The sequence below is a fragment of the Capsicum annuum genome, chromosome 3 (genome assembly GCF_002878395.1).
Source record: "Capsicum annuum cultivar UCD-10X-F1 chromosome 3, UCD10Xv1.1, whole genome shotgun sequence".
Classification (NCBI taxonomy): Eukaryota; Viridiplantae; Streptophyta; class Magnoliopsida; order Solanales; family Solanaceae; genus Capsicum; species Capsicum annuum.
The window spans coordinates 230,822,786-230,849,284 of record NC_061113.1 but is presented as its reverse complement, the minus strand read 5'-3'; the positions used below and the strand labels follow the sequence as shown (position 1 = coordinate 230,849,284).

Sequence of the window (26,499 nt, the reverse complement as noted above, 5' to 3'; positions counted from 1 at the left end):
TCCTGGGGTACTTGTACCCGAAACTATAGTTGTGTGCCTAGAGCCATGTCATGTTTCACGATATCCGAACTCAAGCTGTGATTCCATAGACTTCAGTTAGTCATGTGACTCAGGAAAACCTCATGATCTTAGCCAGTTATCAGATATCAGTAACATTCCGCCAGTCAACGAAATTCAGTAAGATTAAGTCATGCACAGTCAGTTTTTCATGTCCAGTCCCTCTAGATGGGAGTAGAGGTTAGCACTGAGTGAACCCAAGGATGGAAACTCACCCGCCAGTTCAGGGTGTGATTCTTAGTAGTCATCCTTGTTTTTCAGAACTACGTAGCCAGCATAGGTTGATACATCTTAACCCGTCAGATTAGGGTTGATAAGGTGGCTTACCCGTCAGTTTAGGGTTCCCACCATTCTCATTGAGTACCCGCCAGATAAGGGTCACTCACAGGCTATCCTTACCCGTGGCACGGTATTGACACCCCTCCAGTCAGGGCAGAGATTGGACCCCAGCTTAGCCATAACGGCATACATGGGGCATGTTGGTTAAACATTACTTTCCATAGTTTCAGTATTAGTCTCAATAAAAGAACTCGGGGCGTTCTTCAGATTTCAGTATATACAGGACTGTTAGATACAGTCGTCCATGTTATCAATTTCAGTATCAGTCATAACACTTATCAGTAAATCATGTATTAGCTTACAGGTCATGCTATCACGTATTCACGGTCCCAGTTTCTATATATGTGTGTTTGCACTCCCACGTTCATATTAGTCAGTCAGTGTTGTTCATGCATGAAACCCTTTATGTTCAGCCTACCTTCCTCGTATACTCAGTACTCCAGACACGAGCTCCAACCCAGCAGTAGCGGTAGCATTCCAGTCGTAGAGACACAATGAGTCCTCATTGATTCGAGGACAATATGATTTGATACATTTATTTATTTCTTCAGTTCAGTTTTACGGAGTTAGTTGGAGACATGTTCCTTCAACTCCTTATTCAGATAGTTTAGAGGCTTTCAGATTTACGTTCAGACTTAGCTTTCAGATTGAGTTGTTTTGGGTATTTTCACCCACATGATTTTATTCAGTTGAACCTTATGGCCTTACAGTTCTATGTATTTCGCATTATTATATCATGATTTGCAGTATACAGGTACAGATATCAGTCATGGGTTAGCTTATGGTCCCTCGGGGTCATGAGCACCATGTAGCATTTCGGTTCAGCGAATCGGGGTGTTACATAAATAAAATTTTCAAAATGGGTATTTGATAACTTAGCCCTACTTATAAAGTAGTCCTTTTGGAAAGAGCCCCTAGCTACATAGTTAAATACTAGATAGCACGGACCCAATATATATATTTTATTTTAATTTATGTGACGTAAATAGAATTTAGATAATTAATTATTAAAATAATTTAAGTTTTTAATTATTGTGATTTATAATACTTTTTCTCATATTTCAATTTAAGTGACAATGATATAATTTCAAGAGTCAGCCAAATATTTTATATTTTAAATTTTTTTAAATTTTTAATTATGTGATTTATAATATTTCTTACAAAATTTTTCAATAAGATATGAATATCTCTCTTAGCCCCAATTTATGCGGCACAGACAAAATTTGGCAATAAGTTAATTTTTTAAATATTTTTGTTAATTATTGTTATTTACAGTACTTTTTATTTCATTTTCAAGTAATATATGTTGTTTTATATCTTTCTCTGTTCCGTCCTAATTTATATGACACTAATATAATTTTGATAGTCAATCAAATTTTTTATGTTGACATATCATTTACGTATTCTTAAATTCTAATACATAAATGACTTATAATAAGGGGTGGTATAGTAAAATCATCGTTTGAAGGACGATAATTTAATTTAAAATATCAAGAGTTAATTTCGCATTTTATATTTCTTTTATATTTTTATTAAATATTATTAATTTTTTAATACTTAGATAACTCATAATAATTAATTAAGAGCGATTGATTATATTATCCCTATAAAAATTAATATAATCTTATCATATCTAATAGTAATCATCGATAACTCACTGAGTGGTATATTAATTAAATACAGGATGCTATCTTTTTCATACACAAAATATGATATTATTAAATATTATTGGATAGTGCATTATGTTTATCTCTCACAATAATAAAATTATATTATATATTTTTCTTTATTTCTTTTTTACTTCATACACATTGATCCAACACAAATCTTAAGAAAATATTCATTAGAAATTTATTTTATTAAATTAAATTTATTAATTTTGTAATTTAAAATTTTAAAGTTAAGTTTAAATATTAGTATTTCTATATAAGAAAAAAATAATTTTAAAATTTAAATTTACTAAAATAAATAAGTAAAAAAAATAATTTTGAATATAAAAGTCAATTAAAATAATAAAATTGATTTACTTTAAATATTTAGTTGAAATTAATTAAGATACAACAACAATAACAAACCCAGTGTATTCCCACATAGTGAGATCTGGGGAGGGTAAGATGTACGCATTCCATACCTCTACCTCTAAAGAAGTAGAAAGGTTGTTTCCGATAGACCCCCGGCTCGAGACACGAAATAATAAATAAATTCATAGTAAAGCATGGAACAAGATGGCATAACATAAATACGACACCCACAAGAAATAGTAAACAGAGAAAAGTAAACAGATTCGTAATATAGCATGAAACAAGGTATCATAACAAGAATAATACCCCCACTAAGTAATGCCCTACCCTAGCGACCCAAACTGACCCTAGCCTTCTGCCCTAATTTGCGTCCTCCAGATCTTCCTATCTAGAGTCATGTCCTCAGTGAGCTGTAACTGCTCCATGTCCCGCCTAATCACCTCTCCCCAGTACTTCTTTAGCCTACCCCTACCCCGCCTAAAATCATCCAAAGCTAGCCTCTCACACCTACAAACCGGGGCATCCATGCCCCTCCTCATCACGTGTCCAAACCATCTCAATCGGACTTTCCGCATTTTATTCTCCACTGGAGTCACACCAACCTTCTACCTGATAGTCTCATTCCAAACTCTATCCCCCTAATCAGCCCACACATCCAACGCAACATCCGCATTTCTGCCACTTTCATTTTTTGAATGTGGGAGTTCTTAACTGGTCAACACTCCACTCCATACAACATGGCCGGACGGACTGCCACCCTGTAGAATTTGCCTTTAAGCTTGGGCGGCACCTTCTTATCACACAACACCCCCAAAGCGAGCTTCCACTTCATCCATCCCGCCCCAATACGGTACGAGACATCCTCGTCAATCTCACTGTTACCCTGAATCACGGACCCGAGATACTTGAAACTATCCCTCTTACATACCACCTGTGATTCCAACTTCACTACCACCTCATTCTCCAGCCTCAAGTCATTAAACTTGCATTCTAAATATTTTGTCTTGCTCCTACTCAACTTGAACCCTTTAGACTCAAGAGTTTGTCTCCACACCTCTAATTTATCATTCGCACCCTTCCCCCTCCCCCGCGTCTCATCAATTAAAACTACATCATCTGCAAAAAGCATACACCAAGGCTCCTCTCCTTGAATACGTCGGATCAACACATCCATCACCAAAGCAAACAAAAAGGAACTAAGAGTAGATCCCTGATGTAATCCTGTCAAGACAGTGAAATGCTTTGAGTCTCCTCCCGTCGTCCTCACCTGGGTTTTAGCTCCATCATACATGTCCTTAATTGCTCTAATATATGCCACCGGTACTCCACTCACCTCCAAGCATCTCCAAAGCACCTCCCTGGAGACTTTGTTGTATGCCTTCTCCAAGTCGATAAACACTATGTACAGGTCCTTCTTTCTTTCCCTATACTGTTCTACTAGCCTCCACACCAGGTGAATTACCTCTATCGTCGAGCGGCCGGGCATAAATCCAAACTGGTTCTCCAAAATAAACACTATTCGTCTCAGCCTCACCTCGACCACTCTCTCCCAAATCTTCATAGAGTGGCTCAATAACTTAATACCCCTATAGTTATTGCAATTCTGAATGTCACTCTTGTTCTTACAAAGAGTGATCATAGTACTCCACCTCCAAGCCTCGGGCATTTTTGTCGTCTTGAAAATTTCATTAAATAATCCAGTCAACCACCTTGAACCAACCTAGCCAGAAAACTTCCAAAAATCCTCAGGTATCTCATCAAGCCCCGTCGCCCTACCTCTTCGCATCCTGAGAACAGCCTCTCTAACCTCCTCTACCTTAAAACGTCTACAATAACTAAAATCCCGACATTCCTCTGTGTGCTCCAGCTCTCCTAACACAATAGCTCTATCCCCTTCGTCATTCAAGAGCCTATGAAAATACGACTGTCATCTATTCTTAATGTGGCCATCCTCCACCAACAATGTACCATCCTCCCCCTTAATGCACTTCACCTGATCGAGGTCACGACCCTTCCTCTCCTTAGACTTAGCGAGTCTAAACAACCTTTTTTCCCTCCTTTCTCCTGTAACCCCGCATACAAGCTCTCAAATGTTGCCGTCTTAGCCGCCGTAATTGCTAACTTAGCCTCCTTCCTAGCTAACTTGTACTCTTTCCTGTTTACCCACTTCTCTTCTTCGTCCTTACTCTCAACCAACATAGCATACGCCCCTTTCTTGGTCTCCACTTTCTTTTTAACCTCTTTATTCCACCACCAATCCCCCCGATGATGCCCGATCCGGCCCCTAGAAACACCCAACACCTCACTAGCATTCTTTCTGATGCACCTAGCCACCCTATCCCACATACTATCCACGTCACCCCTACACTCCCACACCCTCATTCCCGCCAACTTCTTCTCTATCTCTCATGCATTCATTGGTGTCAAGTTCCCCCACTTAATTCTAGGTCTACACTCCTCACCCTTTCTCTTTTTATCCTTCTTTACACCCAAATCCATAACCAAAAGCCTATGCTGGGTCGAAAGATTCTCATTCGGGATGACCTTATAGTCCTTACACAGCACCCTATCCCTTTTCCTAAGCAACAAAAAGTCAATCTGGATCTTGGCTATCGCGCTTCGGAAGGTGATCAGGTGATCGTCCTTCTTCAAGAAACCTGAGTTCACCACCACCAACCCAAAGGACCTCGCAAAATCCAATAGAGTAGCCCCCTCTTTATTTCTTTTCCCAAAACCAAAACTACCATGCACATCACCAAAGCCTCCCGATAACGCCCCGATTTGCCATTGAAATCTCCTGTTACAACAAACTTCTCCGAGTTAGGCACGTCTCTCACCACCTCATCCAAAGCCTCCCAAAATCGCATCTTCTCCTCCCAATCCAAGCCCACCTGCGGCGTATAAACACTACACACATTCAGGGCAAACCCCCCAATGACCAACTTAATAATCATCAACCTATCGCTGATCCTCTTAACCTCCACTACCTGACCTCTAAGCTCTTCATCTACTAAGATGCCAACTTTATTCCTACGCCTCTCGCTCCCAGAGTACCAAAGCTTGTAACCATCCATATCTCTAGCCTTAGATCCTACCTACTTGGTCTCTTGAACACACGCAATATTAATCCTCCTCTTTCTAAGAATCTTCACAAGCTTTATGAACTTACCCTGAACAGTCCCTATATTCCAAAATCCAACCCTCAGCCTACCAACTCTATCATCACGTCTTCCTCTACCGCCCCTGACGCCAAACCTTGGCCTCCCTCCCACCCCCGCTCTTCCCTTATCTCCCGCCCCCACAACAGCCCCTGCCCCAACCCCCTCGGACATGACCCTATCCAACCATCAACGCCCGCAGCCACTACTACAAGAAAATATAAGAAAATATGAACAATGATAGTAACAAAGCAGCAGTAGGAAATACAAGACGCACACAAATTAGAAGAAATAATTAAGAAACAAAACTAAACTCAAATAGTGCATGATGTTTATCTCTCACAATAATAAAATTTTATTGATATTTTTCTTTATTTATTTTTTACTTAATACATGTTGACCCAACACAAATCTTAAGAAAATAATCATTAGGAGTTTATTTCATTAAATTAAATTTATTAATTTTGTACTTTAAAAAATTAAAGTTAAGTTTAAATATTAATATTTTTATATAAGGAAAAAAATAATTTTAAAATTTAAATTTACTTAAATAAATAAGTAAAAACATAATTTTGAATATAAAAGTCAATTAAAATAATAAAATTGATTTACTTTAAATATTTAGTTGTAATTAATTAAGATAAAATTATTATATTATTAAATTACTTAAATTTAAACAATTTAAATTAAATCTATGCAAAGTTGACTGTGGGACCACCCATCATTATATATGCGCATATTTAAATGTAGCTTGGGGGGCAATCCTGTAAATAAATAGAATAAGGTGGACTTTTTTTAAGGACCTGATTTGTAATTAAATGAAAGATTGTGGGCATTTTTTTAAAGTTATTTTTAAGATTCAACTAACATAGCACAAAAGACAAATTCTTTAAGCAAATTTTTCTTGTAAAAAGATTAAAATGTCCTCAACTTTTCATTAAATTTCAAGAAGCTGACATGTTAAAATTGACTCTTCTTATATATATATATACTAGGGGTAATATGACCCGTGTTAGCATGGATCCAACGTGAAGTATATTTTTAGGTTAATTATTATGATTTATAATATTTTTATGTAATTTTTAAATAATATATGTTACATCTTCTATCTCAAATGTGATATTAATACAATTTTAAGAGTTAACTAAATTTTTTAAATATTTTAAATTATTAATTATTGTAATTTATAGTACTTTTTCTTTTGTCCTAATTTATGTGTAGTAATAAAATTTAGAGAGCCAACTAATTTTTTTTTTACTTCTTATTAATTAGTTTAAGTTGTTAATTATTATGATTTATATTAATTTTACATAATTCTCAAATATATAACAAATTAAACAGAAAAAGTAAAACAAACAAATGTAAAAGGAAATATGTAAGTAGGCAACACAAGCAAACATGTTGGTCTGATGCTTGATTATCATCCTTTATAAGTGAGGTAATAAATTAAAAATGTCTATTTAAGTGGCACAATACTTAGATGGTCACAATAATTAATTAGGGATGATATAATAGATTCACAGTTGAAGAAACGAATCAGATATAAATGACTTATAACAACTAATTGGAAGTGATATAGCAAAATATTATAAAAAAAATTTGTGAAAAGTATTTAAGTGAGTCTAATATAAGACGTCAAGAGTTAATTTATCATTTTATGTCTATTTTATTTTTTTATTAAATATTATTAATTTTTTAATATTTAGATGACTTATAATAATTAATTAGGAGTGATATAGTAAAATTACAATTGAAGAAGCTGAAACAGACATGTCATAAATATTTAATTTGTTTATTTTATTAAATTATTAATTTTCTAATAATTAATTAAGGGTGATATAGTAAAATCACGGTTGAAGCAATTGGAGTAGACGTGTCATAAATGTTTATTTTATCTTTTTTAATTGAATATTATTTATTTTTTTAATACATAAATGAGTTATAATAATTAATTAGGAGTTATATAGTAAAATCATGGATTGAATATTATTAATTTTTTAATATATAAATGACTTATAATAATTAGTTAAGGATGATATAGTAAAATCATGATTGAAGAAGCTAAAACAGACAAGTCATGAATATCTATTTTTTTTAATAAATAAATAACTTAAAAAATTAATTAAAAGTGATATAGTAAAATCATGGAAATATCAAATATTAGTTTTCTCCTATATATTTCTGCTATAGTAGTAAAAAAATAAAATATAAAATATTAAAAATTTAGTAAAAATATACATGTAATGCATTTATTAGTTTGTTAAAAGTTGAGATAAGTTTTTACCGATATGGGATTTGGGTTCATCTCAGATGGTGTCGATAAACGATCCCGATAACAACTGCCAACAATTTCATTTGCTCCTTTTTTTTGGCTACTGCCTAGCTCAACTATCCCCTGCCGTCCCTTTTCTCCTATATATTTCCGACGATCTAGGGTTTTGAATTGTTGTTCTTCTTCTTCAATAATATAATAATCATGGCCGATTGGCAGCAGTATCTACAGTCGGTCATCTTCGGCCTCCTTTTCTCTTTCCTCCTCGCTAAACTCTTCTCTGTTATCTTCGCTTTCCGTGACGAAAATCTCCGTATTACTCGAGCCGATTACGAAGATACCGAGCCGAAAAGATCGCCGGAGGAGGAGGAGGATGCTACTGCAGCGGCGGCGCAGCCGTTAATTGAGAGGAACGACGACCGCGGCGGCGGAGGTGATTTGAAAGGGAGTGAGGTGAGTGGCGGAGCTGAAGATAGTGATGATGATTGGGAAGGTGTAGAGAGTACTGAGTTGGATGAGGCGTTTAGTGCTGCGACGGCGTTTGTGGCTGCGACGGCTGCTGATCGGTCGCATAAGGTGTCGAATGAGGTGCAATTGCAGCTGTATGGACTTTATAAGATTGCGACTGAAGGACCTTGTACTGCTCCACAGCCATCAGCGATCAAAATGACTGCTCGTGCTAAGTGGTAATGCTCTTGAATTCTGCCTCTCATTGTTTTTTTCTGTTGTAGTTTAGCTTTTCGACTGCTTGCTTTAGGACTGATACGCCTGCGTAGATAGTTTGACACATTTGTTGAATGTTGATGAGTCTGATACTCTGCTTTAGAGACACAGAGCAAGTACTATTGGAATTTGGATCTATATAAGATATCATGTGTTACATGTCCTTGTTGGACGTGTTGTTAAACGCGCACTTTAGCGCTAAAGCGAAGCTCAATACACGTTGCGTGTTTCAGTGTCGTTATCAAGTCTATAAGACAAACTTTTCCTTGTGAATAAGTGTTTCCTGAAGAGGCAATACAAACAATTTATGTTTAAAAAAATTCAGTTGGTTTGTCTTTGTATTTGTTAATATATGTTTATGTTTTCTTCATTTGCGCCTTTCTCGTTAATACCCACGCTTTATTTGCACTTAAAGCCCCAATGAATCTTAGAGCTTCTTTGGGCTTTCCGCTTTTGATAACATTGCTTGTTAGCCATTCTCAAAAAAACATTTCTTGTTAGCATAACGAAGGAAAAGTAACTCAAATACTGAACTTCTATGATACATGTGAGTAGCAAATTAAGTAGTTTGAGTTTGTTGAAGAGAATTATACCCTAATAGGAGTATTAAGGCTAGATGTTGATGCATAATAATGGTGCAAGAGGATACACTTCTCAGTGACCTATGAAACTTAAAACTATAGTGGATCATATTGTGCTAAGTTTTATTAGGATAAGCAACTTGTTAAAATGCAGGGTGTCCACCACCACTAAGGTACCAGGTCCGTAGGAGGTAATATATGACAGTCAAATAGAAACACTAAGACAGTACTGAAAGTAAATGGACACAAACGATTTTTACATGGAAACCTCCTTGCTCAAGGGAGGAAAACCACGACCTGTCCTCACAGGTTTTCTCAACTCCACTATGATCAAAATAACATTTGATTTAGAGGCTCAAATTGAACTTAACTCTAAGTCCTTACGGGTTGCAATAACTCTATCACAACACTTACCAGGCAACTCTGTCAAAAACTCCCTCCAAGTTGACTAACTCTAGCCAACATAGATTAGGCAACTCTATCTAAGAAAACTCAAAGCAAAACAAGAAAACTTTACTCACAACATCTGAGTAAATCGATTTTAGGACATGACTCAAGACCAATAAAACTGAGAGCTATATAAATTTTAGATCTTGAGCTTTTAGGGTTTTTGCTGCCACACTTGAAATATCAATTTTGCAAAAACTATGGAACAATGTTGCTTCCTCTTGTATTTATAGGAGTGTAGAAATCTTGTTTGAAATTAGATTGGACCAGGTGTCCAATTTGGTACACTGTGCACCTGCACAGTATTTGTGCTACAGGACAACATTGTGCAGAGCGCGACAACTGTCCTTCAGCAACCTATGTAGTGGACCCGGTCCTTTAAGCATCATATAGTCATCATCAAAACATGAGATAACACAACTAAAGGCTATTGTTTCCTCAATGGAATATTTTTTATTTTTTTTTAAACTAAAAATAAAACATCAGTAATACACGCGGGTTTGAAGTGCCGACATGCAATCTGAGTTGCAACATATTGCTTAAAATGATTCACATCAGCAACGGCAAGACAGGGAAGCTAACATCTAGAAAGGAATACTAGACACCAAAAATGCCTAATACTTTTGAGGTTGTTTTTGGGTAGGAAGCAAACCAAAACGCTTCTTCAGAAGCACTCTTTGCCTTGAAAATTTATCATCAGGCGAAAAGCGGGCTGTGTGAGCAGATTACGTGGCCAAACCCAGTGGTGACTCTTTCTTAGTGGTGTAAACTTTGTCACCATTGTCATTGATGTAAAACTGGAGATACATCCTTCTTTAATGTTTCACCAAGAAAGCAGCCAGCAGTAGCTTTGAGTTCTGAGTTCTGATTGTAATTCCTCAGTGGAATATTGAATGATAGCAAAGCTTATGATATTTATTTACAAAACTTTACTGCTAGTTATTATATACGATAGGATGATAATAAGGGATGAGCTAACTCGAAGTTCCCAGGGACTTCTCTCTAACCTTGCTTGGGAAAACAAATTGTTCTGATCTCTAGGTTGTTTCGAATTAAGTTGCTTGTGGCATCATTCATGACATGATTCCGTTATAGTAATCACCTAGAAAAAGAAATCTTGCAAGGCATGACAAAGATATTTTTGCAGATCTCAATGACGTGATCTGGCTTGAGAAAAAAAAATTTTCTCCTGAGAACATACTGGAAGTAGCTTTCCATATAGCTCATCACTTCAAAATGAGTGTTTTACATCCTCATTTTACTTATTTGGGGGTTGAGGGTGTGGATCTCCCTTCTCCTTGAAATCTCATTTGAATTATAACGTATACTAGGGTGGTATCCTTTCTCAAAGCTTTAACAGTGAAAAGAGTATGGTCATAGAAGAAAAATCCCCTTTAACTTGTTTTCTAAGTTCTATTTTTGATAGATGAAATGTTTTCTAAGTCATTAGCAGTATATTTGGTTGATCTCTTTTGCCTGACTGATGCTAAGATTTGCATTTATCATATATTAGGCAAGCATGGCAGAAATTGGGTGCCATGCCTCCTGAAGAAGCCATGGAGAAGTATCTTGATATCGTGACTGAATTATATCCTTCCTGGCTTGATGGGTCTGCAATTGTAAGACACGCATCGTAGTTATTAATAGCAATCAGTCATGTCTTTGTTTTCCTATTCTAAATAAATTTTTCTGCTTCTTTTCTTCTCCCTGATGTCTCTTATTTCTGTTTGGACTCCTTGACATGCTCAAATAGAAAAAGAAGGACGAAGAAAGTAGTGTTGCACGTAATGCAGATTCTAGAGGGCCAATGGGACCAGTTTTCAGTACCTTCATTAGTGAGGAGCAATCCGAAAATGAGTTGTAAGGTTCTTTAACTTGTTTGAACTTAGACATTTGCAGTCTGTTTTTGTTTTATAATGTGGCTTGTATAAGAAACTGTGCGTTCCCCTCTGGGTCATGCACTTCTTCTGTCCTGTAAAATATCCTTCCTTGCTATTTTAAGCCACCCTAATAAATGTTGCACTTTCTTTAAAGGAAGGTTGTAATACGTTTTATATTACTCAACTATTTTAGGACTCCTTTTACTATTTAAATACATTGAATTCAAATTTTCTCCTAACAAAGACTAATTAACTCCTCTTCTTCTAGTAAGCATATGGAGTACTATCAAACGGGTAAAGGAGAAGACGACAAAATTAGAAATTAACTGGTTGTATAAGTATGCCATGGTTATCTTAACCAGTTTTCATTCTTTTTGAACTATTTTTTTTTGGCTGGGAATGAACTTTTGGACAAGCCGTACTTTGGTAATAACTTTGAAGTTGTGTAACTTTGTTTATTTTGTCTTTTATCGATATGTGTCTATTTTGTAATATTTATAGTACTTCGGGTAGAAGATATCTGATAAATCACATGCTCGCTATTTTCTTTGCAGAAAATTGGACGAGATACATGCCTTTGCACGAGAAGGGGACGAGGAGAACTTGCTCAAGTGCATCGAGAGTGGCGTTCCTGTGAATGTGAAAGGTTGGTTCTCAATGTGATACATAATTACTTTTGAAGTCTAGTTATGGTGTTTTAATTTTGATACGTTTGATTCACCATTATTTTTATTGTTTATGGTTTTTAATAATAACCTGAGTATGTTTCGATCTTCTTTGAAAGAAAGTGATTCTCTTGCATTAATACCAAGAAGAAAAATTTAATGGGGTGGAGAACTGAGAGAATGTTTAGGGTGTGTGAGTGAGACTCAAGATCCCGGAGCTTGAATGATGTCTACCAGGGACTTGCAGTGCAGCTTTTGCTGTCTTTCCGTTTGTTTAATATTACTCCTGCTTAAAAATTGTTTCTTGAAATGATAGACAGTGAGGGTCGTGCCCCCTTGCACTGGGCTGTAGATCGTGGTCATCTCAACATCACTAAATTGCTTTTAAGCAGGAATGCTGATGTAAACGCCAAGGTACATATAAATTTGCATTACGCCGAACCCCTAATCCTGTTTCAGTTATGCGATTTGTTATATACATGCTTTATGGGGCTTGTATTTTGTTGCATGATTTGTTTCATTTGAAATCTTAGAGATTCATAACCTTACTTGATGTAGCTGTAATTTTCTTTATATTCATCCTCTGTCTCGCTCTCTTCCTCACTCTCTTCATATAGTGCTTTTGATTGTCATTATATTGGAACTAAAAAGAGAGGAAAGAACAATATAGATGCAAGAATTGCAGAGAGGTAGAGAGAGAGAGAAGAAAGAATACTGTGCTGAAAGCTTTACTAAACCTAGTGAGTTTTAAAATTGCATTATCTGACCATTTAATCTCAAAGCAAGACAATGAGGTCAATAATGGGCCAAAATGCACCCGAGTACATGTGAGGCAGATGGTTTAAAGAAACCCTAACATCAAGCAAACTCAAGCGTGGCCTAGGTTTTAAAGGAAATGTGATGGAGACAACGAAGTGGGCATAACAGTCATTAATTTTACATGAAAGAATTAATGCACTCAAAACGCAAGTGCAGTATAAGTAACAGTTATGCTCTACCTGAAACTCTAATATCACTCGAAACATAATGCTGCAATTCTTGGCTAGTGGATTCATAGAGAGCTAAATCGAAGTGGTCTTCATCCAAAGTTTTTCCCTCGAAGGTTCTGTACCTTGGCAAATATTAGACTAGAGCTTATGAGGCTGCAAATTCTTTAGTTGTGAAGGTTAGCATTTGTAGAACTTGGTCATAAGCAGTGGAGCTCTTAATTCTTCAATTTGTTTCCAATTTCCGTGGGTGCTTCAGTTTCCTGCTTATGTAAATACACTGAATTACAAATTCTTGTTATTTTGATATTGAAGGACCTTGAGGGCCAGACTGCACTGCATTATGCTGCTGTTTGTGAAAGGGAAGATATTGCTGAGTTTCTTGTTAAGCATGGCGCTGACGTAGAGATCAAGGATAATGAAGGTGACTGCCCTCGTGATGTCTGCGAGTTGCACTGGCCTTGGTTGCAGCAGGCCACTGCCGACAACTAACGTACAGCATATTTTGTCTTTTTTTTCTCCTTTTCTACTGATCAATCATATGTTACTGCTGTGTACATGCCTATGTAGCTACCTATTTATCATCTTCCATTAAGGGATTTTCTCTTCTAGATTTTAGTGAAGTAAAGCATGCTATCTTTTGTAGCTTCTGTGACGTCACTTATTAATGGAGCATGTGCAATAAGATTGCCACTTCAAGAAAGGTGTCACCGGACGTAAGAGTGACTTATTGGTTTGCTTTTGGGGTTACTACATTGGTTGCTTACCCTTCTTTATCTCAGGGTAACATTGTAGGAAATGGGAAGCTAAAATATTATCAATTACATTATCTGGTTGTATTTAAATTATTTGTTAACGTGTACGATATCTCTCATGATCTCAACCTTCGACGATCTGCCAATTCATCATATGCAGGTGATTGGATCTCTAATCCAAAGCCAATAATAACATATCCACTGTAATTTCCTAAGTGAGTCTGGGGAGAGTACGATGTATGCAGGGGTTACCCAACCCCTGATCTTCTGTGGGTAAAGAATGTATTTTTGACAAGACCCTCCACTCAAACTGGTAGTAGTAAAAATGGGAGAACAAGATATTATATTAATACTAGATAAAATTACTATCTATCTTAATCCTCGTTTATCTTTCTATCTTAATCCTCGTGTTTTCGGTTGACTTGCTTAATTACCTCCCTCTTGATTCTTCTTTGGCTCACCTCTTCCTCTCTTAAAACCAGTTATAACTAAACTCTCAAGACTGTATGGGTATTTCTGCACACTTCCTCTTCATACATCGAACCCTCTTAAACCAGTTATAACTAAACTCTCAAGACTATATGGGTATTTCTGCACACTTCCTCTTCATACATCGAACCCTCTTTGTCCGCTTCTCTCGTCTTGTCCGCCATGGATATCAATCCAATTTTGTCATGTATCACTTCATTCCTGGTCCGATGATTGAATCTCTAATCCAAAGTGCGTTAGGAAAATCCACGTTTCTGTCAATCCTCAGTTACCCACTTGATTATTGAAAAGCATTGGCTTCTGACGCTTTACTTGGATACTTTATTCAGACTGAACGAGTGCTACTGGAGCTCCGTTACTGGCTGATACATTTATCTCGGAATTCTAAAGGTTCTTTTTTTCATTTATTAAACTTTCATACCTAATGAAATAAAAATACTCATGCACGGGCATGGACGAAATATTCTTCGTTGGACATTGATCACGAAATTCTTGGGGTTCATCGGATCACTCCTCCCCTTGATTAATAAGATATAGCGGCAACACACGAATATTGTTAGGTTTTTACCACTAGACCGGTAGGCCTTTATCAAATCTTTAACAGTGAAAACAAAGTGGATGACTTATAGCCTTACTCTTTGCTTGGCGACAAGCCTTAAAAGATAAAACAACCCACAGACAAATGAATACAAGAAATTTGAACTCTGAATTAAATGTCGCCTATACAGGTGTACGGGGAAAAAATGAACCAGCGGAAAGAGACCAGAGCGACATTACACATCCCTCCCTCACGGTTTCTTCCAAGTTGTTCTACGTTCCACCCTTCATACGGTGATATTACATTTTAGAAATCATAACAGCAGAAGTGTATTCTTATCTTCTATTTGGGAAGAGAAAACTAACAAAACCTAGAAATTCCATCACAGCTCGTCGTGTGAATCGTCATCATCGTTGGAATCCTCACTGGCACCTCCTGGGGCTCCACCAGACCTCTGATACACAGCCGTGATAATTGGGTTGCACACTGCCTCAACTTCTTTCAGCTTCTCGTCGTAATCCTCCTTCTCAGCACTCTGGTTGTCGTCCAACCAGTCAAGTGCTTCTTTTGTGGCTGTTTCAATCTTCTCCTTCTCGTCAGACTCTAACTTGTCTGCAAGTTTGTCCTTGTCATTGATTTGGTTCCTCATGTTGTATACGTATGTCTCCAGGCTGTTTCGGGCGTCAACTCTTTCTTTCACCTTCTTGTCCTCCTCAGCAAACTCCTCAGCCTCCTTCACCATACGTTCAATTTCTTCTTGACTCAAGCGACCCTTGTCATTAGTGATTGTAATCTTTTCCGACTTTCCAGAGGCTTTGTCCTCAGCTTTCACGTTCAAGATACCGTTGGCATCGACCTCAAAAGTAACTTCAATTTGAGGTGTTCCTCTATTGAAAAGAGTGAGAAAAAAAAAAATTAGTCAAGCAGGCAAATGCAACTTCTGAAATACTCTTATCAAAACCAGTTGTATAAGTACCTTGGAGCTGGAGGTATTCCTGTTAAGTCGAATTTACCGAGCAGTCTACAGTCCTTTACCATACTTCGTTCACCTTCGAAGACCTGGAGGTGAGAATTCCAAGTCAGAAGAGCCACAAAATCCCAAAGATAATCTTCTTCTTTATTTATGAACAACATTCCGCAAATTAGGAAAATAGGCTTAGGTATATACCGAAATTGTGACTGTTGTCTGCTGGTCCTGGTAAGTGGTGAAGACTTGAGACTTCTTGGTAGGAATGACGGTGTTTCTTGGGATCAACTTTGTCATCACTCCTCCAACAGTTTCAATACCAAGAGTCAGTGGAGCAACATCCAAGAGAAGAATATCTGGTCAAAATTCAGAAGAAATTGTTAATACTTTGCTTCAGAAAATTCTCTAGTATCAAATAGCTGAAATAAGTCTGAAAGGAGCATTACCTTTGGTTTCATCACCTCCTTCTCCACTCAAGATTCCTCCTTGTACAGCTGCACCATAAGCAACTGCTTCATCAGGGTTGACACCCTTGCTGGGCTCCTTGCCATCAAAATAATCTTTCAAAAGCTGTTGAACTTTTGGAATCCTGGTACTTCCACCAACCAAGACAATCTCGTCGATCTGGTTCTTTGATACACCAGCATCATCCATAGCCTTCTTAACAGGAGTCATTGTCTTGCGGAACAAATCATTATTCAGCTCCTCAAAACGAGCCCGAGTAAGTGGTTCAGAGAAATCCACACCATCGAAGAGAGACTCAATCTCTACCCTGACTTGATGCTGACTGCTCAGGGCTCTCTTGGCTCGCTCGGCTTCTCTCCTGAGCTTTCCCAAAGCCTTGTTATCCTTGCTAATGTCCTTTCCGTGCTTCTTCTTGATCAATTTAATGAAATACTCCATAACCCTCTGGTCAAAATCCTCTCCTGCGAGGAACAAAATAGATACATGATGTAATCTGTTAGCAAGACTGATGGCAAGATGAAAGTAATTTAACTATCTTTAAGACTTTGAATTTCATTATTACCTCCAAGATGAGTGTCTCCATTTGTTGCAAGAACCTCAAAAACACCATTGTCAATAGTAAGGATACTGACATCAAAAGTACCACCACCAAGGTCAAAGACAAGGATGTTCTTTTCACCACCTTTCTTATCTAATCCATACGCAATGGCAGCTGCTGTAGGTTCGTTAATGATCCTTGCCACGTTCAAACCAGCAATGACACCTGCATCCTTAGTGGCCTGCCTCTGGGCGTCATTGAAGTATGCTGCATATTAAAAAGATATAGACATGTATGTTCAGCAACCATATGACACCAAAGATTGGAACCAGATATTATCTATCTGAAACAAGGGAGTGTCTGATGATACCTGGAACAGTGACAACTGCATCCTTGATTGTCTTTCCAAGGTAAGCTTCCGCTGTTTCTTTCATCTTGGTCAGAATCATAGCACTGATCTCCTCAGGACTGAAGACCTTGGTCTCCCCATCTTTGACCTTAACTTGGATATATGGTTTCCCATCCTTGTTAACAATCTTATAGGGAACAAGTTTCATGTCCCTTTGTACTTCTTTGTCATCAAACCTATCACAGAGAGAATTCGTCATTATCATAATTATATCAAATAGACTTTCACACAATAAAACAAAGAACAAAGCCTTACTTTCTTCCGATAAGTCTTTTGACATCAAAGATGGTCCTCTCAGGATTAACAGCTGCTTGATTTTTAGCTGCTTCACCAATCAGTCTCTCACCATCAGTGAAGGCTACCCATGAAGGGGTGATACGATTACCTTGGTCATTCGCTATGATTTCAACATGTCCGTTCTTGTAAACCCCAACACATGAGTAAGTTGTTCCAAGATCTATGCCAATTACTGTTCCTAACTTGGTAGCTTCTTCTTTAGCTATCGAAAATGCAAACAAACTCCCTGTTGACAAACCCGACAACCCAATTAGTGTATTGAATATGACTTCGTCTAACTACAATTACTAATTGTTTACGTGGAAAAGTTTCTTGAAAAGGAAAAGAATTTGCAGAGATCACAACACTTCATGGACATTGTTGGGACCTATTTGGACATACAGTCATTACATTTTTAAATAATTCAATAAATATTATAGCTGCTACATCCTCTATTCTTAATATTACGACATTGAAGCATGTGTTGGCATAAAAATATAGCTAGATAACTCATAATATTCAAATATATTACATATTGATTCAGGATTTACCATTACTTAAAGAGACGCAAAAGAATAACAAAATTAATCCAAACAAAATTGCTTTAAGTCACTTCTTATTTATACAATAACAATTTAAGTTACCTAAATTATATCAATGGTACAACTATGAGCATTAGATCATAATTGCTACAAAAGTGAAAAATAACCGGAAATCAAAATCGAAACTCATCGATCTAATAGTTGTAAAATACACGAAATGCAAGTCGTAGTGGAAAAATCGAAACTCATATACGTAAAATACACGTATAGGTGACCAAACTAGTAGCAGATCTGAGAACTGACACCATAATCATAACAAAACTAACATATAACACATATTTGCACTTAATTATCGTTGCTCCAATTCTACTCATTGCATAATCTCTCTCAACCAAAAAAAAAAAGTTAAATATTACACAGAAATTGCTTTGGTCGATTAATTAACCAGCTCAAAGAGAAAGAGGAATAGAAATGTTTACCGAAGAGGACGATTGCGAAAACAGTCAAGGAAGCGCGTGTCTTCCACGCAGCAGCCATAGCTCGCAGATCCAAAACGAACAATATCTTCTTCCTTTTTCTCTTCTCCGATCACCGATACAATTGTTAATGATTTTTCCGATCAACAAATTCGAGGCCTTCGATTTATAGTGCCAGTTCCCGTCTCTATGTTAAAAAAAAATTAAAAAATTAGAAAGTCGGTCTTTCATTTTGAATTTAGACGAAGTGTCATAGTTGATGACGTGGACCAATCAGGTGAAAGAGATGTGGATGTGTGACCCAATGAGGTGCTGACATGTCATCTTGCACGTATATAGAGCTGATTGTTTTGTGCATGTCATAGTTAGTGACGTGGACCAATTAGAATTGAGGAACACAAGGTACGAGCCAATCAGATTTGTCTTAAGAGTTGGATGGATCTGAACCGTTGGATTAATTAAACGAATGGGCGATGATGAATGGTGATTAAAGGAGGTGTATTCGGTAGACCATTAACCGCTTCACACTTAAAAAGCTTCCACGTAAACTCAGGAGGTTGCTGGAAGGTTCTTGAAACTTTACCTCATTCAACTTTTTTCTTTCCTATTCATAAAAAATATTGTAAAAATAATATTTGAAAATTGAAGTTGCGGATATCCAATGAATGAGATACGAGCAAGTTATTGAGTGTCCAAAAATATGTTTATTTGGGATCCAAGTTGATATACATCAAGTATTATAGGACAATAGTTTGATAAAAATTGCGAAATGTGAAGGTTCGTGACAATTCTAACCAAATAATGATACGCTGATTTATAATTATTACCTACATCCAATGAACCTTTCTAGTTCATGACAAAACTCTATTTGATATACATCCTAAGATATATGATACAACTATTAAAGGAAAAGGAAAAATTCTTGCTTATTTCTACTCTTCTTCTATTTGATTAAAATCCGCCTTGAATTGAAACCTATGATCAATGTTGCGCTGCTCCATCACTGGAACTAGAATTTCTTTATCCTTGTATTTTGGCTTTGTTGTATACTTTTTTGCTTAAAATTTATGATTATAAAATGCAGCTCACCTTCCACAATAATAGCCAATGGTTCAGCAAAAACAGAATGTGTTAGGTCAAGTGTGCCACTATGGACACCTTCGATACAATCACTTTAAAGTTTAGATTGTAAGCGCGTGGATATCAATTTTGTCAAAGACTTTTTTGCGAGGTTGTGATACACAAAGGATACATATTAAATTCTCTACTATGTTTCATCAATTCCACGTACAAAAACATTCTCAGATCATTAGGAATCCCTATTGAAGTACGATTGTCTTTAACTTTGTACTTCATTTGTAGATTTATCCTACTTCTATCGAACCCAAGATGCTTGGCAATTGAAATATAATAACCCAATTCTCGTAATAAGCATAATCTTTTATAACAATACAATCAATTATATTTACAACTGTTCTCTGAGTCCCATAACCCCGATTGTCGTATCAAAATTGTAATTTTTGGCATTCCTTGGTGTCACGATTCAGAACGAGGTCCTGAACGTAACGACTTTTAGTACTATGTATGCAACGATACCATACATAGTACAAAATCACAAGAAAATGCCTTTGAACCTACATCACGGAAACGGTTAATACGACGAGTACTGATATGCAACTGAGGGAAAGAGACAAAATAATTTATAAAGCAAGTCATAACAATTTGAACATAAGTCATAATATGAGAATATACGAGACGAGTGACTAAAAGCATAAAACAGAACCATTTGTTAACTTTAATTTAGAACTAAGTAATTTCACCAGCATCAAGAAATCCAGGGTCTATATAGGCCCGGTCCATACCCAATCGGTGTGGCCTCAATTCATGTTTGCCACATAGATTGAGATATACATCATTTTGCCATCATTTTATCTTTGTAGAGGAAAACATCATAAGATTGTCCGTTAAGGAGCGAATCATCTTTATATGAGCAAAACATAGGTTTCTAGCATTGGATCACTATTCGCAACAAATTTTTGTAGATACTGAAAATTAACTGCAAACAAAAATAGAATAAACAAAAAGAATAATTTTATTTAAATGAATTATGAGTACAATTCTATTGTTCTCTTGATTTTTCTCTCCTAAACTTAGAAATGATCCGAGGGCCTTTAGTAGCGTGTTTCTCTGATCATTGGATGATTTGGACTCCTAAAGACGTATTTCAATTGTCGAAAATGTCGGAAAGTGTTTTATCGCTCTGGAATAATCTCCGGGAAGAACTCCATTGATTGCTCCTAGCAAGAACTTGATAGTCAATGCTGACGTTGCCAATGCTTGTCCAAGTCCTCTTTTCCGAATGTCTACTCTGTCCTTTCCTTCCCCCTTTTAGAATGTTATGTTATCCCCCTATTTATGGTTGTAGGGGGTAGGCCTAGTTGCTTCTGATTGCCCGAAAACATGTCATTTGAGACACTTGGTGCCTTTTGACTAATTGTTGAATTTGAATGAGATTTCCACATCATTTGTGCATATGGCGGCATCTCATTGGTCTTGGATTTGACTGGGATACCACGTCACTTGATGAGTTTGGGCTTCAAGGTGAGATGGACTTTGATGAGGAATAAAATAGGTTTATTATTTTTTTAAGCTCAAAATAATTTTAGACCCAATAAAATATGAATCAAATTCAAATTTTATAAAAATTTAATCCAATAAATTTTACGTGTCTGCAGATGTCCCCTACTTCAAGGTTGGCCAATGTGTAGGCTTGCCGAAATTTGGCGGCGAGACTTGAAGTACTCATGAATGTGTTTTCATTCTCGTGACTTCAAAGGTATTTGTTTCTCATCAGTGCATCCTAGTTAGACTAATACTTGCGAGTGGTCTAAAATTTTCGCCACATATTTTCACATAGCGAAAGTTCTTCTCTTGGTTAAGCGTGAAATGAATGACCCTTAATATTTGTTCAAGTCATTACACACTAGATAATATTGAGTCCCCTCCATATTGATTTGAAATAGGACCGTATTGAGTGAATCCTTAATTTATTGCCCTTTGCATGTTAGTAAAGATTCTTGAATTGAAATTTTGAATCAAACAAATATTAACTTTCCTTTGGTGCTCAAGAAGAAACAATTTCTTTTCAAAAAATATTTCAAACATGGTAATTTTCTTTTAGCTACTTGAAAACTTGAAATTTCCAAGGATTTTTTCTTCCAATCTTATTACAACCTCCCTTATATAGGAAATTGAGATTTTTACGAAAAAATCTATATAAGATTTTTCCTTGTAGAGAAAATTCATCAGAGCACTCGGTAGCCACAAAGAAAAGTGTTCGACTGTACTTGATTGCCAGACTGTGAAGCTGTGACCTTACCCGATACGATTGAATCCACAAACTGTTCCTCAGGTAATTGTAACTTTCATAGCAGCCCGTTGCCTTTTGCTCGCTCAAATTTGTACGACTACAATATGAAATAGCAACTAAACAAAAATTTACAGCCAAGTTTAACCTGTGTTGCTATAGTTAATTTTTTTTCTTTAACATTCAACTTCAGGTTCTCTTATTTCCCAACTTGTGCGTGTCTATAATGGTTAATCTCTATTCTTTTCTTAATTCTCAAGAACGACGTAGGGTGCTCTTGATCCCCAACAATGACTTGTTTCAACGACCACGAAACTCCATACCCTTGCCTTGAGATTGTGGAAAGCAACCCAGATTCACATGCAAAACCCCTCACTTCGAAAGTTCATCCTCCGGTGATTGACGCCTTCCTGCTTGTTAGAAAGTCGCTGGAAACTCCCCTTCATCTCACAGAATGGTCAATGACAGAAACTAAGGACGTCATGGACAACTTTTTGAAAAAAATGTGACCGAAAAAATTCTCCTTTTGAAGTCTTCTACACATCAAAATATTGTTGTTGCGAGCTCTCCTAGCCGCAATGGGAGCCTTAGCGGTTGGCGTGTTCCTCCATCCGGCTTTGGGGAGGTTCGATATATATCTGGCTACCGGGAGCAGATAGAAGACATTCTTGCCCGTAATAAGGGGACCTTAGAGCGCAACAAGAATTATGATGTCATCTTTGCTTCATTGTTCGTGTATAACCATAATGGGAATATGCTCCAAGCCTTCTGTGAGAATTGTCGTCCATCCACCAACACAGTTTCTACTTTTATTGGAGAGTTGTCCATATTTTTATGAAACTTGAGAAACATCGGAGGTCTTCATTTTCATGGGTCATTTTATGACGAAGTTATTTCCTCGGCTAACAAGTTGACATATGTGGATGACAAAGGGAAGTCTTTTCTCCCTAGAAGCTGCCCACACTTATTTTTGGCATTCTACCGGCTTATAAAAAGTGTCATTGATGATGTCTCTTTTCTTGATTGGACCAATTTCTGGTTTCGAGGACCAATAAAATACGTTGAGCCTTCACAAAAGATATCAAAAAATCGGACGAAGCCAAGGATGAATCATGATCCATTGGGGAATATTGACATGAATTTTTTTACCACGAACCGAAGAAGAGAATGCCCCTTTTGTTGAGTTAGGTGTGGAAGAATTACTCAGAGATAAAACTTATTTGACGGATTTCCTTGCATGTTGGCTCTGTAAATTTTTACTCCCGTTCTTCTCCTCGTTTTGCTCTTTTTGCAGTCTCACGAAAACTCTCATATCTTGACTTAGGAACATCAAAATGACAAGTTGTTTTTTGCGTTGGAAACTAGACTCGTAGATCTACATCTCATATGGAAACCAGCATCAAATTGCACTTGAATTGTCCCAGATATCGCTCCAAAAATGGCCTTCTAATCTTAGTTTTCTAGTTATTTTAGTTTTGCGCAGCATCATGATAAATTTCATATTTCGACGTGAAAGTATCAGAATCAGGTGAGGGTTTTTGCATTGAAAAGTAGATTCGTAGAACTACGTCTTGCGTGGAAACTATAATCAGATTGCATCCAAATCGCTCCAAATATCGCTCCAAAAACGGCCTTCTAATCTTGGTTTGCTAGTTATTTCAGTTTTGCGCAGCGTCACGATAAATTCCATATCTCGACGTGAAAGTATCAGAATCAGGTGTCGTTTTTTGCATTAGAAAGTAAATTCATAGAGATATTTCTCATGCGAAAGCCATAATCCTATTGCATCCGCATCGTTCCAGGTATCACTCCAAAAATGGCCTTCTAATCTTGGTTTCCTAGTTATTTCAGTTTTGCGCGGTATCACGATAAATTCCATATCTCAACGTGAAAGTATCGAAATCAGGTGTCATTTTTTGCATTGGAAAGTAGAATCACATATATACGTTACACATGAAATCTGTCAGCAGAAAACTTTCATATTTTCTCAAGTACTTTTCAAAAGTTACAGCCTAAATCTTGTGATACTCTACTTCTCATCAAATTTTAGATACTTCATGAATTTTATCTTCTATCAATCAAAGGCGTTGCCTTTCAAAGAGCGAACAACCTGCTTGAAAAGAAGATTACTTTGTGTGCCAGCACCGCTACAAGTTTTAACAAAATAAGCGATGTGTTGCCTTGGATTTTTCTTTCCATTAAATTGTTGAAACTTTGGCGATTGATATCCAATTGGCATCAGTAAGCCCTCGATTCGCTTAGAATACGGCTTTGAGTATCCTATGAAACTTTGTGACGGACCGTCATATTGTGCCTTGATAGTGTTTGCAATCATATCTCGCAGTTGTTAAACTGTTAGCGTTGCCACTAAAGTAGATCGATCAACGTATTGATTGTCACTTGACTTGATGAGAGATTCACCATCAATTTTTCTTGTAGTGTTAGATTATAATTTGACTCTACAGGGTTGTAGAGATCTAACTTGCTCATAAGTTGGGTGATTTGATGATCTTTTTTTTCAACAGACTTCTTCTAGGCTTCAATGGTTTGCTCCATCATTGCAAACTTCTCATCCATGTCAACTGCCTCAACCATGAAGGTATTGACTTTCGTTGAAGTTGGAGAATTCGTTAAGTCCTCAAATTATCCAAAGTTGCAGATAGTTTCAGACGGTTCATTTGATAACATAGATACAAAGTTGCCCCCAGAGGTCGTAGTTACAGTCGAAATTTGAGATTTTCTCCTTTTCGTCATCTCTAAAAAGGTAAAGTATTGGGATCCATCCAAAGCACAATCGTTGAGATTGCGTCGATTGATGGGGCCAACAAGTGTGATCTCAGTAGACGTGGCAATAGTAGACTTCTTGCACGAAACTTCATTGATTTTTCCAAAGTCCATTGTAGTAGTTGAATTTGTGATTATTTTCAATTTGTAGAAAGAAGAGATGAAGAGCAGAACTGGTCCCACTGGGCGTACCAAAATTTGTTTGCAATAAATTTTCGTAGTGCTGAAAATTAACTGCAAGCAAAAATGAATAAAAAGGAAAACAATAATTTAATTTAATATGAATCTTGTGAGTACAATTCTGTTGTTCTCTTGATTCTTCTCTCCTAAATTTTTTCCGTGATTCGAGGACCTTTCGTAGCGTATTTCTCGAATGTAGGATGATTTTAACCTCCTAGAAATGCGTTTGGATCTCCAAGAATGTCAAACAACACTTCATCTTGTCGAGTTGATCTCCGGACAGAACTCCATTAGTCAATCCTTTGAAGAACTAGGTAGTCAATGCAGAACTTTCTCCAATGCTTTTCAAAGTACTCTTTTTAGACTCCCTCCTATTTTTTCCTCCTTAGAATGTTATTTACCCCCCTATTTATAGTTGTGGGGGTAGACCTTGTTGTTTGTAATTAACCGAAACATGTCACTTTGACACTTGACGTCTTTTGACTGATTGTTGAATTTGAATGAGATTTGCACATTATTTGTACACGTGGCGGCGTCTCATTGGTTTTGGATTTGACTGGATGCCACGTCACTTGATCAGTTTGGGCTTCAATGTGAGATGGACCTTGATGAGGAATAAAATGGGCTTATTATTTTTTTAAGCCCCAAATAATTTTAGACCTAATAAAATATGAATCAAATTCAAATTTTATATGGATTTAATCTAATAAATTTTACATGTCTACAATCACAAAGACTTACACCTTCTCGATGAACTAAGTAATTTTCTTTAGGCCCAATTCTTATATTTCATAATCAATTATCATTTGACATATAATAAGTCTTCATAAGGGTATCATTATATTGCTATTTTCATACCAAGATTCACAAGTCATACATATCATGCATAAGTACATTTGAAATCCATAAAAGAATGGAGAATCACATAAGTTCAATGTTTTCACAAATCAAGGTATTAGGTAGTTTCCTCTTTTCGTCAAAATATTTAGGATGACAAATAATTTATTGAAAACATGACTTTTTGACCCTTAACATGTCCAAATTTACAATTTAGCAAATACAAAGATTTCATAACTCGAGTGACAATTCTAAACTCAAAATCAAATAAAGAAGAGAAAAGATATGTTTTCTCCCCTCAACTTGTCAGTAAAACTTACTTTAACCATTAAAGTTAACTTCTAATTATTTACCCCCCTTATTAACTTTAAAGTGTATTATTTTGCTCCTTTAATGGCTGACGTGACAAAAAAAATTAAAAAAAAAATGTCAAAGCGCGTTTTAATAATGAAAATGTATAAAAAAAAAATAAGTGGGGCCCGCTTTAAAAGTTTTAAACATTATTTTTTCCACTTCTTCCTCACACCCCACCACCCCATTTCTTCTTCTTCCTCACCCACACCACTCCCATGTCTTCAATCATGGAGCATAAAAAATCTTCAATCAAAAATTTCTCTTTTTTTACTCCTATCCACCAAAAATCTTCAATCAAATACACAATAATAAAATACACAAATTATACAACAAATAAATTTTCATATAAAGATCAAGAACAACAAATTAAACTAAAAAATACATAAAAGCCAT

At 36.5% G+C, this 26,499-nt stretch overlaps 2 protein-coding genes and 1 pseudogene across 3 annotated transcripts; 1 reads left to right on the top strand and 2 right to left on the bottom strand.

The window, feature by feature from the left end:
• Positions 1 to 7,811: 7,811 nt before the first annotated feature.
• On the top strand, positions 7,812 to 13,991 carry LOC107865040 (acyl-CoA-binding domain-containing protein 1). Of its 2 annotated transcripts, XM_047409477.1 has the most exons (7): positions 7,841 to 8,533; positions 11,112 to 11,217; positions 11,352 to 11,458; positions 12,033 to 12,124; positions 12,460 to 12,557; positions 13,445 to 13,622; positions 13,776 to 13,991. In XM_047409477.1, exons 1-6 carry the CDS (start codon positions 8,052 to 8,054, stop codon positions 13,619 to 13,621), a joined length of 1,062 nt encoding a protein of 353 aa, XP_047265433.1. In that variant the 5' UTR covers positions 7,841 to 8,051; the 3' UTR covers position 13,622; positions 13,776 to 13,991. The 2 variants fall into 2 exon arrangements, with proteins under 2 accessions (XP_047265434.1, XP_047265433.1); XM_047409478.1 differs by lacking the exon at positions 13,776 to 13,991 and having other exon boundaries at positions 7,812 to 8,533; positions 13,445 to 13,740.
• LOC124897094 lies at positions 10,167 to 10,468 on the bottom strand (annotated as a pseudogene).
• Positions 13,992 to 14,992: 1,001 nt separating the features above from the next.
• On the bottom strand, positions 14,993 to 18,694 carry LOC107863089 (luminal-binding protein 5; the record flags this gene model as incomplete). Its single annotated transcript, NM_001324851.1, is given in 9 exon segments — positions 14,993 to 15,093; positions 15,094 to 15,798; positions 15,888 to 15,970; positions 16,080 to 16,234; positions 16,325 to 16,804; positions 16,906 to 17,148; positions 17,252 to 17,466; positions 17,546 to 17,813; positions 18,588 to 18,694. Coding segments are annotated over 8 exon segments (2,007 nt in total). The 5' UTR covers positions 18,646 to 18,694.
• Positions 18,695 to 26,499: the final 7,805 nt, after the last annotated feature.